The sequence below is a fragment of the Schistocerca cancellata genome, chromosome 11, assembly GCF_023864275.1.
Source record: "Schistocerca cancellata isolate TAMUIC-IGC-003103 chromosome 11, iqSchCanc2.1, whole genome shotgun sequence".
Taxonomy (NCBI): Eukaryota; Metazoa; Arthropoda; class Insecta; order Orthoptera; family Acrididae; genus Schistocerca; species Schistocerca cancellata.
In genome coordinates, this window is record NC_064636.1 from 158379055 (window position 1) to 158394729 (window position 15675).

The 15675-nt window shown below is 38.3% G+C and overlaps 1 protein-coding gene across 1 annotated transcript in view; it reads right to left on the reverse strand.

The window, feature by feature from the left end:
• The window catches only part of LOC126108391 (uncharacterized), a 139871-nt gene extending 124573 nt beyond the window's left edge, over positions 1 to 15298 (reverse strand). Inside the window, exons 1-2 of the mRNA XM_049913602.1 lie at positions 15157 to 15298; positions 13689 to 13777 (exon numbers count right to left, since the gene is read on the reverse strand). Of these exons, the coding sequence (XP_049769559.1) occupies positions 13689 to 13760 (72 nt within the window). The 5' untranslated portion in view covers positions 13761 to 13777; positions 15157 to 15298. The remainder of the gene's footprint in view (positions 1 to 13688; positions 13778 to 15156) is intronic.
• Positions 15299 to 15675: the final 377 nt, after the last annotated feature.

The following is a 15675-nucleotide window of genomic DNA, read 5'->3' on the forward strand; positions in this document are numbered from 1 at the left end:
AAGCCATCTGATAGAATTTTGCACAGAGCATAACTTCATCATACACTGCGCTCAAAAGTATCCACACACCCCAAAAACATTAGTTTCTCATATAGGTGCATTGTGCTGCCACTTACTGCAAGGTACTCCACATCAGCGACCTATGTAGTCATGAAAGAGCAGAATGGGGTGCTCCGCGTAACACATGGACTTCGAATGTGGTCATGTGATAGGGTGTCACTTGTGTAATACATCTGTATGTGAGATTTCCACACTCCTAAACATCCCTTGGTCCACTGTTTCCAATGCGATAGTGACACTGAAACATGGAGGGACACGTACAGCACAAAAGCGGATAGACCGATCTTTTCTGTCGACTGACTGATACTGCCAACACTTAAAGAGGGTCGTAATGTGTAATAGGCAGACATCTATCCAGACCAACGGACAGGAATTGCACACTGCATCAGGATCAACTGCAAGTACTATGACAGTTAGGCAAGTGGTGAGAAAACTTTAATTTCATGGTCGAGCAGCTACTCAATTTGTTAGAGGAGCTTTAAATTTATAAAGCAAAAAACAGAGAATCAACTAAACTGCTTAACTGGCAAAATGACTGTGCCCAATGCCTACTTTGCTTTATTTGACAATGTTTTACTCTAACCACTGCACGCCACTGTTATATATGGTGTGTTGATAAGTTCACCTAGTATTGAGTGCATCACTAATTTATTTAGTTTTCACACGTTTTACGCATGACTCTAGTATGTTCTTGTTCCTTCTCTATTCATTTCATAGACTGCATTTATCAGATAATGTGGATCATCCACTGTTACAGAATTTTATCATTATTTTCTTGCAATGGAGTGCCGCAGGGTACGAAGGGCCCTCTGCCGGTCACATTCCTCCAACCACTTCCCGCCTGTGCGGAATACTGGCGTTAGTGGTAAGAGAGGACACTAATTATGTGCAGCACTATGTTTTCTTTCATTTGTGGCTCCTTTAGCAATTTGTTTTATGGTTGTTTAATTTTACCAGGTGCACTGTCACTGGTGTTCAATATTAACATCATTATCTAGAATATTGGCACTTGAGCACATGTCAACCACTGTTTCTTAACTCTTCCTCTTTATAACAATATTACTTATGTCATTTTTTTACTGCTTTTTATTACTGTAATGCCTTTTATAAATTATAAGCTTATTACAGACTTCAACTATTGTATCCCCCTTTATTTCTGCTGTTTCAATTAATTATTGAAAACTAGTGTATGCCAACATTAGCGACATCTGGTGACCTTACAACACAAACATCTTGTGGCTACTGTACAGCAGCTTGTTTTCAACAGTAGCACTACTGACAACATGACTCGTGCATGTGATGTTATTTATATGTTACGGTATATTGATAATGTATTTGACGATGCTGGTGCTGATTCCACATTTAACATTTAACGATGCTACTATGGCTGCAGTACATTAGGACTTTGTTTTTATGAAACAGGTATGCCTCTTCATATTTAAAGTGCAGAAATATGTCAGTAGTACTTTTCATTATGGTCTTTTCATTGTTTTTTTTAAGCTGTAGACAATCTGCGAGTATTTATGTTTATCCCATTTTTGCTGCAGATCTGATGATGGTCAAAAGTTTGTGGCCATAGACATAAATTAAAGGAAACTTAGCCTAACTTGGCATCATGTTTTTCATGGAGGGGCTTGCACCGCTTATTGTTTTGTGCGGCACTATCACAGCACAGCCTTACATTGATGTTTTAAGCACCTTCTTGCTCCCCACTGTTGAAGAGCAATTTTGGGACAGTAATTGCACCTTTCAACACAATCGATCACTTATTCACGATGCACGGCCTGTGGTGGAGTTGTTACATGACAATAACATTCCTGTAATGAAGTGGCCTTCATGGAGTCCTGACCTGAATCCTATACGACATCCTTGGAAAGTTTTGGAATGCCGACTTTGTGCCAGGCCCCACTGACCGACTGATACCTCTTCTCAGTGCAGCACTCTCTGAAAAATGGGCTGTCGTTACCCAAGAAACATTCCAGCACCTGATTGAATATATGCCCACAAAAGCAGAAGCTGTCATCAATGCGAAGGGTGGACAAACATCATACTGAATTCCAGCATTACCGATGGAGGGTACCACGAAATTTTAAGTCATTTTCAGCCTGGGGTCCAGATACTTTTGATCACATAGTGTACCTAACACTTCGTTAAAGAATTACGACAGAAGGTTGTACACATGGAAGAGGTCTTGAGACACTGGAAGGTTTTAGATAGATTATGCAATGGTAAGACAGAGATTTAGGAATCAGGTTTTAAGCTGTAAGACATTTCCAGGGGCAGATGTGGACTCTGACCGCAATTCATTGGTTGTGAACTGTATATTGAAACTGAAGGAACTGCAAAATGGTAGGAATTTTAGGAGATGAGATCTGGATAAACTAAAGGAATCAGAGGCTGTGCAGTGTTTCAGAGAGCATTGGGACACCACTGACAAGAATATGGGAAAGAGATACAGTAGAAGAGGAAAGGGTAGCTTTGAGAGATGAAACAGTGAAGGCAGCAGAGGATCACGTAGGTAAAAAGACGAGGGCTAGTAGAAATCCTTGGGTAACAGAAGAGAGATTGAATTTAATTGATGGAAGGAGAAAATATAAAAATGCAGTAAATGAAGCAGCCAACAATTACTGCAAAGCATGATGGGAACGTCGTCAAAGATAGACACTACTCCAAGAGGTAGACCGAATGGCAAATCCTCCGTTGTTCGTAGAAACAATGCAAAGGGGTCAAAGGATTTTGGAGGACCCCAACCAACATGTATGCAGCCCTCAACACTGAAATTTAAGAAAGCAACTATGTTTGCAACCCTAAATGTAAACTCTCTAATTAAAGTAGGAAAATTGAAATCATTGATTGAAAAGCTGAACCAGAAAGAAATTTTAATATGTGCATTGCAAGAAACAAGGTTTTTAGATGAAACTGCTTTAGATTTTGAAAACTATCGTTTATTTAAAGGAAAACCAGGTAAAATCTTAATGAAACAAATGCCATACCTGGGAACAGCATTTCTAGTACATCACTCAATTTTAGATTCAGTTACTAACTTCTACTCGAGTTCTGAGAGACTATCCACTCTTGAGATTAAATGTAAAAACAAAGGATACTCTATAGTCAACTGCCATGCACCCATAAACCAGGACAACAAAAATAACCCGGAGAAAGTTGAAGAATTTTGGGAGATACTTGAAATGGAACTGGATAGATGCTCAAAGAAGAACATAAAAATGTTAGTAGGCGATTTTAACGCACAAATAGGAAGGGAGAAAAAATACCATGGAACAGTAGGCCTCTTCCCAGGTCACAAAAGAACTTCAAAAAATGGAGAAAGGCTTATAGAGGTATGTAGGCATTTCAACTTGAAAATAATGACAACACATTTCAAAAAGCTGAGCCGAAAAACTAAAACATGGAGATCACCAAATCCACTTCTCGGAGAATTCCAAATTGACCATGTGGCTATCTCACTTCATTGTCAAGAAGAAATTCAAAACACTAAAGTGCTGAAAAGCCTTGATGTTGATTCAGACCACTATTTGACTACGATTAAATTCAGACCACTCCCATTTCGAAAAGAGAAGAAAACCTTTTACAAAATTCCAAAATATAACACAGAAACTTTAAAAGATGAAGAAATTAAACAACGGTTTCAAAGAGCATTGCACAAAGATAGCGATGGCATATCCACAATAAATAAGGAAGCGGGATGGGAGGAGATCAAAAACGAAATAGTTGAAATAGCAAAAGAAAATTGTCTCGTGAAAAGAGTAAGAAGACATCCATGGTGGGACAATGAATGTGATGAGAACCTGGAGAAGAGACAAAAATTGTGGCAGAAATGGAACTCCACAAAAGATCCTCAAGATCTTGACAATTTTAAAATCCAGAGAAGAGAAACAGCTAAGCTTTTCCGTAATAAAAAAAGAAGACAATTTCAGGATAACCTAGAACAGATTGAGGAAGACTTTAAAAGAAATAATTCTAGAGATTTCTACAAAACTTTTAGAAAACAGCTAACCAAATACCAATCCCCAAATTTATGTTTTAAAGATGAAGAGAACAAGCTAGGTTTGACAAACAAGACTAATTGTGAAATATTAGCAAAATATTTCGAGAATCTACTAAATTGTGAACCACCCAAAGATAAAATGAGTTTTGAAAACCACCGAAATACTAATACCGAGTCAAAACCTCCAGACGCTGAAGAAATAAAACACATAATACACAGTCTAAAAAACAATAAAGCCCCAGGTGAAGACTCCATAGTACCAGAAATCCTAAAAATAATGGATACCAACCTCCCACAAGTTTTGGAACATATGTTTAAGAAGATCTGGGACGAAGAAAGAATTCCTGAAGACTGGCAGTGTGCCCTGATACACCCACTACACAAAAAGGGGGATAAGATGAATGTTAATAATTATAGAGGGATCTCGCTACTACCAGTAGGATACAAAATTTTGTCAAGGAAATTACTTCAAATCGTGGAGCCAGTTCTGGATAAAAAAAATAGGTGAATATCAAGCAGGTTTTAGACAAGGTAGATCCTGTGTTGAACAAATATTTAACCTGAAAACACTAATTCGTTACAGAATCTCAAGAGGCCAGAGATTTGCAATAGTATTTGTAGATTTCAAAAAAGCATACGACTCGGTAGATAGAGAAACAATACTGAAAGTATTGGAAGAATTTGGGGTCGATAAGAAAACAATTCAAATTATCAAACAGACGCTAACAAACAGTAAGGCCAAAGTTAAATTTATGGGTGAAATTTCAAGGAAGTTCGAAATTAAAACAGGTGTTAGACAAGGTGATGGTTTATCCCCAATCCTCTTCAACTGCGTACTGGAAAAGATATTGAGAATATGGAAAGAAGAACTCAAAGGCACCAAGAATGACATCAGAATTGGAACAAAAAAAGAAAAAATAGAAGTGGACTGTTTAGCTTTTGCAGACGATCTGGCAATAATTACAGAAAACGAAGAAATAGCTCAGAACTACTTGGAGAAACTACAAGAAGTTTCGGCCAGAGCTGGACTGCAGATTTCATTTGAAAAAACCGTGTATATGTCTAATCATAGAAATAACAGGAAAAATCTTATTACTAAATACGGCAATATTAAGAGAGTAGAAAAATTTAAGTATTTAGGTGAAATAATTCAAGTGAATGGTTTAGACAAGAGTGCAAACCAGGCGAGAGCAAGGAAAATGGAATTTGCTTTTCAAAAAACCAAAGACATATATAACAAAAAAAACATTTCGATTCAAGCTAAATTAAGACACTATAAAACTGTCATTAGACCAGAATGCCTGTATGCATCGGAGTGCCTAACTCTTAACAAAAAGGGGGAAATAGAAAACATGGAAAAGAAAGAAAGGAAAATTTTGAGAAAAATATTAGGACCGAGAAAGATTTGAGAAGAGTACAAGCTAAAGAGTAATAAGGAAATATACAAAACTATTGAGAAAGTGAGTGAGGCAATGCGTAAACGCAGACTAACGTTTTATGGTCACCTGTCGAGGATGGATGGAAACAGACTAACAAGAAAAGTGTTTGAACATAGTAACAGGAACGAAAAAACCAACAATAAATGGATACAGATGGTGAAAAAGGATTTGGCCTATTTTAATGTCACCCGTGAGTCAATCAGGGACAGGGAAAAGTTTAGACAAATAGTGAACGAAATTAAGTGTTTTCCAGAAGAAACGAAACTAAAGAATAATAACAGGAAATGGTCGGAAGAGCGGAGGAGGAACCACTCGAAAATGATGAGGAAATATTGGGAAGAGAGAAAAAAAGATCAAAAAGCCGGGCAAGTGAATTGTTGAACGTGGTCCAAAGATGGCCGAAATCGAAAGAAGAAGAAGAAGAAGCAGCCAAAAAGGAATACGAACATCTCAAAAATGACATCGACAGGAAATGCAAAATGGCAAAACAGGGATGGGTACAGAGCAAATTTAAGGATGTGGAGGCATATACGACTAGGGGCAAAATAGATACTGCCTACAGGAAAATTGAAGAGACCTTTGGAGAAAAGAGAACCACGTAAGAGTATCAAGAGCTCAGGTGGAAAACCAGTTCCAACCAAAGAAAGGAAGGCAAAAAGGTGAAAGGAATATATAGAAGCTCTCTCTACAAGGGCAATGTACTTGCAAGCAATATTATGGAAATGGAAGAGGACGCAGATGAGGATGAAATGGGAAATATGATATTGCATGATGAGTTTGACAGAGCACTGAAAAACCTTAATTGAAAGAAGGCCATGGGAGTATGGTTCAAATGGTTCAAATGGCTCTGAGCACTATGGGACTTAACTTCTATGGTCATCAGTCCCCTAGAACTTAGAACTACTTAAACCTAACTAACCTAAGGACAGCACACAACACCCAGCCATCACGAGGCAGAGAAAATCCCTGACCCCGCCGGGAATCGAACCCAGGAACCCGGGCGTGGGAAGCGAGAACGCTACCGCACGACGCCATGGGAGTAGACAGCATTCATTAGAACTACTGACAGCTTTGGGAGAGCCAGCCTTGACAAAACTCTACCACCTGGTGAGCAAGATGTACGAGACAAGCAAAATACCATCAGACTTCAAGAAGAATATAACAATTCCAATCCCAAAGAACACAGGTGTTGACAGGTCCGAAAATTACCAAACTATCAGTTTAATAAGTCACAGGTGCAAAATAATAACACGAATTCTTTGCAGACAAATGAAAAAACCTGTAGATGCAGACCTCGGGGAAGATAAGTTTGGATTCCATAGAAATTTAGGAAAACGTGAGGCAATATTGACCTACATTTCTAGCATTTGTAGACTTAGAAAAAGCTTTTGACAATACTGAATGGAATACTGTATTCCAAATTCCAAAGGTGGCACTCTTTGAGTGCAGGGAGCAGAAGGCTATTTATAATTTGTACAGAAACCAGATGGCAGAGTCGAGGGGCAAGTAAGGGTAGCAGTGGTTGGGAAGGGAGTGAGACAGGGTTGTGGCCTACCCCAATGTTGTTTAATCTGTATATTGAGCAATCAGTAAAGGAAACAAAAGAAAAATTTGAGTAGGAACTACAATCCAAGGAGAAGAAATAAAAACTTTGAAGTTTGCAGAGGACGTAATTCTGTCAGAGACAGCAAAGGACCTGCAAGAGCACTTGAACGTAATGGACAGTGTCTTGGAAGGAGGATATAAGATGAACATCAACTAAAGCAAAGTGAGGATGATGGAAGGTAGTCTAATTAAATCAGATGATGCTTACGGAATTAGATTAGGAAATGAGACACTTAAAGTAGTAGATGAGTTTTACTATCTGGGGGGCAAAATAACTGATGATGGTCATAGTAGAGAGGATATAAAATGTAGATTAGCAACGCCAAGAAAAGCCTTTCTGTCTGAAAGATATTTATTAACATGGAGTGTAAATGTATGTGTCAGGAAGTCTTTTCCGAAAGTATTTGTATGGAGTGTATCCATGTATGGAATTGAAACATGGATAATAAAGTGTTTAGACGAGAAGAGAAGCTTTCGAAACATGGTGCTATAGAAGAATGCTGAAGATCAGATGGGTAGATCATGTGATTAATGAGGAGGTGCTGAATAGAATTGGGGAGGAGAGCAATTTGTGGCACAACTTGACTAGAAGAAGGGATCAGTTGCGAGGAAATGTTCTGAGGTGTCAAGGGATCACCAATTTAGAATTGAAGGTAAGTTCAGAGGGTAAAAATCATAGTGGGAGACCAAGGCATGAATACACTAAACAGATTCATCAGGAGGATGTGGGTTGCATTAGTTACTCGGAGATGATGAAACTTGCACAGGATAGAGTAGCATGGAGAGCTGCATTAATGGGAGCCAAATCCAAAAAACTATGATTTTTTTTCTGCCGAAAATTGGAACATTCCTCTTTAATGTAAACTTTGAATTATTGTTGTACTCGCCCTAGAAGTGGAGTTATTACCATTTTCCCCCACGCCTGCACAGGAAATGGGCGGCCGCTGAATGCATCTAACACCCTTTCGTGACTTCCTGGCGAACTGCTTGGGAATTTCTCGGCCTGTTACGCACACAGCACCTTATGTGACGCATACAGCGAGTGTGCAAGGGTTGGCTACATTGTTTTCTGTTACAAATGAAGCGCTAAGAGCGTTCAGTGTTGCGCCTGTTGTTGGTAGTATTATACTTCTTGTGTAAAGTGTTGTTCTGGTTACGATGCCACATTTTAGTAACCATGTATATAAGAAGAGAAAGAACATAGGGAAAAGAAAATTAACACTAATACCAAGTTGTGATACTACAATTACTGAAACAGTGCGTTCTTCTGCTAAGCAGCACATGGCCGGCCATAGCCATGTGACATCTTCTAGCAAGAAGCTGACTGGTGGAAGTGACAGATTTCGTGAATATGTTAGTGACAGTGATGATATTAACGAAGTACTGAATATTGGATTATTATCTTCTGTGCTGAAAGAAAGTGTTCTGTGCAAAATGTGTTCAAGTGTAGGAGTGGAACTAGAGATAACAAAGCACTTTGGTTTAGCTTGTGAGATGAAGATAATCTGTGCATGTTGCAAGTATCAAGTGACTTTCTACAATTCACATGCCAGTCTCTTTGGTAAAAAAGAGATGATCTAGAGTGTTTGATGTGAATGTTCGACTTGTGTATGGTCTTCAATCCATTGGAAAAGGGTCTGCTGCTGGTAAACTGTTTTCTGGAATTATGAACTTGCCATCGCCTCCAAGCAAATTTGGGTACTACTGTGAACTGGTAGGATCCTCTGTTGAAGAAGTGGCTTTGAAAACCATGAAGGAAGCAGTGGAGGAATCTGTAGAAATGAACAGTGGTTCTACGGATTTGGTAGTGGCATTAGATGGTTCCTGGCAAAAGAGGGGTCATAAATCCCTGAATGGGGTTGTAACTGCTACTTGTGGTGATAGTGCAAAAGTGATAGATGTTGCAATATTATCAAAACATTGTAGGTGCAAAAATAAAATCAAAGGAGAGCACAGTGGAACCTGTGAGGCAAATTTTAGTGGATCAAGCGGAGCAATGGAAGTGGATGGAGTGAAACAAATTTTTGAACGTTCAGTTCCCAGATACAACGTTAGGTACAAATACTACCTTGGGGATGGTGACTCCAAAGGTTTCAAGACTATAGAGGAACTGAAACCATATGGAAATGAATTTGTAGTTGAAAAGTTGGAATGCATTGGGCATGTGCAAAAGCGTATGGGTGCACGGCTTCGAAGGCTCAAACAAACTTTGGGTTCAAGTAAGTTCAGTGATGGAAAGACAATAGGAGGGAGAGGCAGGCTTACTGATTAGGTGATTGAACGTCTACAGAGATACTATGGGTATGCTATAAGGCAAAATGCTAGTAATGTTAGTGACATGCAAAAAGCACTGTGGGCATTGTTCCTTCATACTGCCTCTTCCAATGAATACCCTCAACACAGCCTGTGCCCAAAAGATTTCTGGTGCAAATATAATGCAAAAAAGGACTATGATCACAAACATGGTTTGCCAGCAGCTGTGATAAATGCAATAAAACCAATTTTTCATGACTTAGCACAGCCAGAATTGTTACACAAAGGTCTACACGGAAAGACACAGAATCCTAATGAGAGCGTAAACAATTTGATTTGGAAAGTGATTCCTAAAAGGGTGTTTGTAAGCATAAAAACACTGCACTTTGGCATTTATGATGCAATAGCAACCTACAACCAAGGGAACAGTGTGAAGTGTGAAGTTCTGAAGGCATTAGGATTTACAGCTGGGGTGAACACTGTACGAGCACTAAGAAATATTGACAGAGAAAGGATAAGAGGAGCAGAAAGAAGAGAAAAGCATATGAAGTATGATGGAACAACACGCCAGAAAAGAAGACAGAAGAGGAAGCTTCTGGAGGATCAAGAATAAGACCCTGTTAATCCATCCTATAGTGCAGGAATGTATTGAGAAACTTTGATAGGCCATTTCCCATAAATTAGAATTTTTCGAATATAGGGAACATTCTCAAAATCCACTCAAGCTAGAGAGATGAAATTTTTATACAGCACTCCTAGTGGTCAAACATTGTAACACAACGATTTGGCAATGTGTTCAGTAATTTCATTTCAATTTAATTATAAAGCAATTATTTGTAAAAAAATTTGGGTCATTAATAAAAAATAGTTGGAAGGAAACTAGAAAAGATACTCCAAATTCCCTCTGTCATAACTGCAATACTAAACCACTCTATATGTAAAATAAAAAAAAATTCAAATTTTTCTATTTGGTAGTTTATTCATGAATGTTCCTCAAACTTAGTGATTTTAACATGGGCAGCATATGCACCTCCGGCTCCCCTTAAACCAGTCTCAGGACTGAAGATCAAAACGATGACGTAAGAGGTGGATATGGTTTGCAACCAGTTTACAATACTCCTTTTCTAACATAGTGCCTTGTGCAAGCTCCAGTGAACCCATGCGTGCCCACATGGTCTTTTCCCAGAGTATAATGGAGGTCCTGCCAGTACAGGAGTAAAGGAACTGCTCCCTTTGTGGGTGATGGAAATGTACCCTCCCAAAGGCAGGACCATGCAGTGGTCTGCCATTGTGCCAAATCCAGCACCAATCGTTACATGTCTATTTCAGTTGAAGTTGTTGATGTCATGGCATTAACACTGGCACATTCGTGGGTCATCAGCTAACCAGACTCATCATTATGAGTGTTTTGAGCATTGTGCATTCAGACACACTTTTACTTTGCCCAGCAATAAAGTCTGACGTTAGTTACACCATAGTTTGCTGCGTGTCTTGTTTTAACAGTCTGCCCAACCTATGATGTCTACCAACTGTCATGACAGGTGCTTGCCCAACCCCCTAATGCCTGGACATGGTTTAATCTTTGTTTCACCCTATGTTGAAGACAACTGCCACAACACTCCTCAAACACCTAACAGGCTGTGCAGCTTCCAAAATGCTCCTGCCAAGCCTTCCAGCCATCAAAATCTGCTCTCGGTCAGACTAAGATAGATTGTGTGCAGTCCCTATTTTACATCTGGTCAGCATGCTCATTGATACTCCATGCACCGTGCGTGTCTGACTAGAAGACAAGGTTAGGTGCTATTGCCTGGATGAGTTTATATTGATAGCAAATCCATAGTCATAATGTTTTGGCTGATGTGTATACGGATGTAGTATTATGACTTCCAAATGGAGGCTGGGCAATAATAAGGGAACCATTCTGCAACATTCGAGGCAATTGTCAAATGCATCAATTTATTACAAGGATCTATCAGAAAATAATGCCTCCAAATTTTTTATTCTGTTCTTTATATCAGTTAAAGTATTACTTGTCATGCATATTACTCTGTTGATGTTTCCACTTTTCTGAAAATATGCAGGACCCTCCTGCTGGAGAGCTTTGAATTACAGTGTGTAAGAGGGGTGTGTCATTTAACCATGTTGACATGTGAAAAAATCCTCAGAAACAGAGCACCAATTCAAATAATTCACACACACATGGGGCACCCTTTCCTTCAGCATGGCAACGCCAGACCATACACAACCTGCAACAGTCTGACACTGATTCATTATTATTGATCATCCGCCATAGTGTCCTGTCTTGATTCAATGAATTTTCAACTGTTTCCAAAGCCTAAAGGACACCTTCAAGGATAATAGTGATGAATTGGTGTGAGCAGAGGTGAGGCTGTGGAGCTATCAACAAAATCAAACATTCTACAGTAATGACACCAACAACCTGGTGTCTCTTTGGGAGAAAGGTGTTCAGTGCCAGGGTGACTATGTTTGAAATAAATACACAAACATTAAGAATAAAGGTGTAAAATATTAATAAAGTTTGTTTTAATTAAAATGCTTCAATAATTATCAAATAAAAATTTTGAGCCTTTACTTCCCAGCATGTCCTCATGCCCAAACTATACACCAATCAAAAATTAAGTTTTAATTAACTTGGCAAAGGTGTCTTTCAATTGATATAACATCTACATGCATCTCTTAAGGTCTTAAGGAAGTTCAGTCCATCAACTAACTCAGCACACATTGTAAGAGAAGACTTATTGTGGGTAAAAGTTACAATCTAGGCACCATTTGGATTTTTTAGTAAACATTACGCTGTGCTACTGGTCAATTTGCTACATCCTTTATTTGGCTTTCACATTTCTAGGCTTTGTCAGCTCGCACCCACATTGCCACCTTTCAACCTAGGTTAGGCCTTGAGCTGCACTATGGGTCAGTCACTCACCACAACCAATATTTCAAGGGCGGCTAGCACCCCGTTTTAACCTTGTAGCGTTTGAATAGTTCTGTGGTTCAGGTCCAAGGTGAATGATTCTTCAAATTGATTTTCATTCACATGCTGTGTGTTGTGCATACATATCATTCTATATGTCAAACAATCATTATGCCAGGGGTAAAAGCCAAAGCCTGAACTATGCTGGGTCTAACCAATCTTTTACTGTATATAATAAAATTTAGTATATTTACTTTCTTATCATTTCCTCACAGTGATGGTTTAGGTCTACTGTACTGATACTTCTCATCAAATGAATTGCCACACATAGTTCGTACAAAATATAATAAAACACTCACATATATTCAAATGCAAATGCTGCATTAATGCTATCACAGTACTTCTGCAGTTGCACCCAAGATGGATGTTGAAACAGACTTGTTCAGCACAGATAGTTGAAAAGTAGTTTGTGTGATTGTCTCAGGACCCTCAGTTCTGGTTGGCAGAATAAAAATATTAATGGGACCAAGTGAATTTGTTTGCCTGCTGATAGCCAAATACCCTACAAACAGTTGCACTACATCAGACTTTAAGTGACATGTATATGTAAGATTATTGACAGCAGTAACTGTAACATTCTGCCAGTTTCACAAACAATGTGTGTAACAATGTGCAGCAAATGCAGAAAGTGATTATGAACAAACCTATCAACATTTAATATGTAACCCCACGGCTTCATCGAAACTGCTACCGACATACAAATTCATTCTGCACCTACCAGCTGTGTACCAATTTATGCTTCCAGGTGATATTTGTCTGAAATTTAACTTTAGTGCTGACAGTTCTACTTACACTTGGTTCACATATTCAAAGTCAACACCTAATGTTAATAGTACTACAAAATGTACTTCTCAGGTTGGTGACCATGCGAATGTGACTTCATCAATAAATAAATGACAATTCTGATTCCACACCACAATACACTGCAATAATGCATTAACTGCAGCCATACCATTTATAAATGTAATGGCACTTAACATTCACTATAGTCAGTTATTCTTAAGCTGCACATTAAGGTTGTCATTTAAAAGAATTTTATCAGAGCAGAATATACCCACTTTATGGCAACCACCTTATCTGTGTAACTGGATTGTGCATTAAGGTTTTCCATGTTTACTGAACATTAAATTGAAACTCTTGCTCAGTTCTATGTGAGGTTTAATACAAGGCTTATTTCAAACTGTGCAACATGTCATATTTAAGACTGAATGTTCATCAGTTTAGTAAACACAATTACTGATGTTTCCAGCAGTATGACACGAATTGTATGTATTCACACACAATACACATAAATTAATGAAACACAGTTAAGAAATATGAGTAAGCTACTCACCATGGAGTGTAACTCAATTTTTACTTCATCTGTTTCCTCTTTTTTTATCCACATAGTTGGGTCCTGGTCCATGGCTTCAGTTCTACAGTCTGAAAAAGAAAAGCAATCAGATAAGAATAGGTTCACTCTGTTTCCATTGTCACCATGAGGTATCACTCAAAGGCAGTATTTTCACTCATCTACTGGGTGCAGTAGATGAGCGATTACACAGGAAACAGATTCAAAGTGGCTGAGGAAAAGTGTGTTCAGTGATGTAAGCTCATTTACATTTTTCATGTCATGAAGAGTGAGAACAATCAAAATAACATGCACTGGAAATTGAGTATTTGCAGTCGCTACTGGTTCTTTGTAACACTGGCTTGTACATACTGTCCTATGTGGCAATTTTGGAAGATGTGTATTTTCTTGTGCATGCACTAACTTCAGTATTACAAACAATCAAAACAGTCAATAGATTGAAGAGAAATTACTGGATAACACCAAATATTTCATTCTACACTTTGTTCATTGTGTTATTTTCAGTCCAATAGGGACATTATGAAAATCTGGACATACAGATTGTTTATCAATGACTATGCATATTCAACATAGGTATTACTGAAACTTTCTCTACCTGTATTCATTCACCGTTGTATACTCAATTTACCATAAGCATCATTTTGGAATCTTAACCTGCTATTAAAGAAAACCATAAACATGTAACGTAGATTGCACACTGCAATGCGGAAGCTCTCATTCTTAATTACCATCAAGATTAAACACTGGTGAGTTTTTTCTTACGAAACTGATTTACTGAAACTACTTCCTACTAACTGTAACTATGATGAGTGATCTATCGAGTTCTGATGACATGTAATGCTTTATGTTTGACGAATTAGAGTTAATTTGTACCTCGTATTTCGCCAATTCCTAAATTACAGTATTCTTATACAGAAGTCCATTAAAACCCACACACTACAACAAAATGGTATTTACACATGATTAGACGAATATAACGACACGAATAATCAAACCACAGTGAAAACTAACAAAATTCAACATAATTACAGCATTTCCTTTCATGTGAACTTGCTCAAACCATGAATTGAAAAAATGCTTACGTTAGAACTACAATCTGGCGCCGCTCTATGTCTACATTAGATCACAGCAAATTATCATCACGAACATTATGACACTTAAGTCAACATAACCGCACTAACATAGCTAATGTTTGAACTTCACTGTCCGCCTTTTCCCGTCAGTCACGAAATACATGACGAAAATCACTGCATAGGCAAACTGCTCCTGACAACACGTCATAATCTCAACCGTTTCTTTTATGAAGATACAGGTAGCGACTTTACCGGACAGGCCAAAAATAGCAACCACTAATAAATCAGGTATTTGGCTGTTATGACCATAACCTGAAAAATTATAACATCCACACACCGTCATCAACTCAGCTGTTATTGTAATATAAATGAAATACCGTGTTAATTTACTCCCAGAACAATTTTTTCACTCAATCTTGTTTGCAGTTTATAAACGCTTATAAATTACCACCAGAATGTCACAACAAATTTCCGCAAAGTCACGAGGTTGCAGCTGACTACGCACTGACACCAGCTAAACCAAAGAACTTCCACCAAGATGAAGCTCTATGCCGTGGGCTGTGAGACAAGCGGTAAGGTAGAAAGGGATAGATAAAATGCGAAAATTAAATTCCATGGGATATTCTATCCCTTTGGTAAACCCTTATAGCTATTTTAGTACAACAACGAGATAACGTAAAATAGTTGTTATTGAAGGAATGCGTTTGAAAGTTTTTGGAATTTTAAATCTTCACTGTACTGTATGGGAAGCACTATTCTGAACAGGGACATCACATCGCCGTAACTTTCCTTTGTTACAGGCAGGATGGGCATGCACAAAGTGCTTGACAGTGAGAACTTGTTGATTTTTCTTGTTTTCTTGTTAGAGGTATGAGCTCTAAACTCTTCTTCAAAGT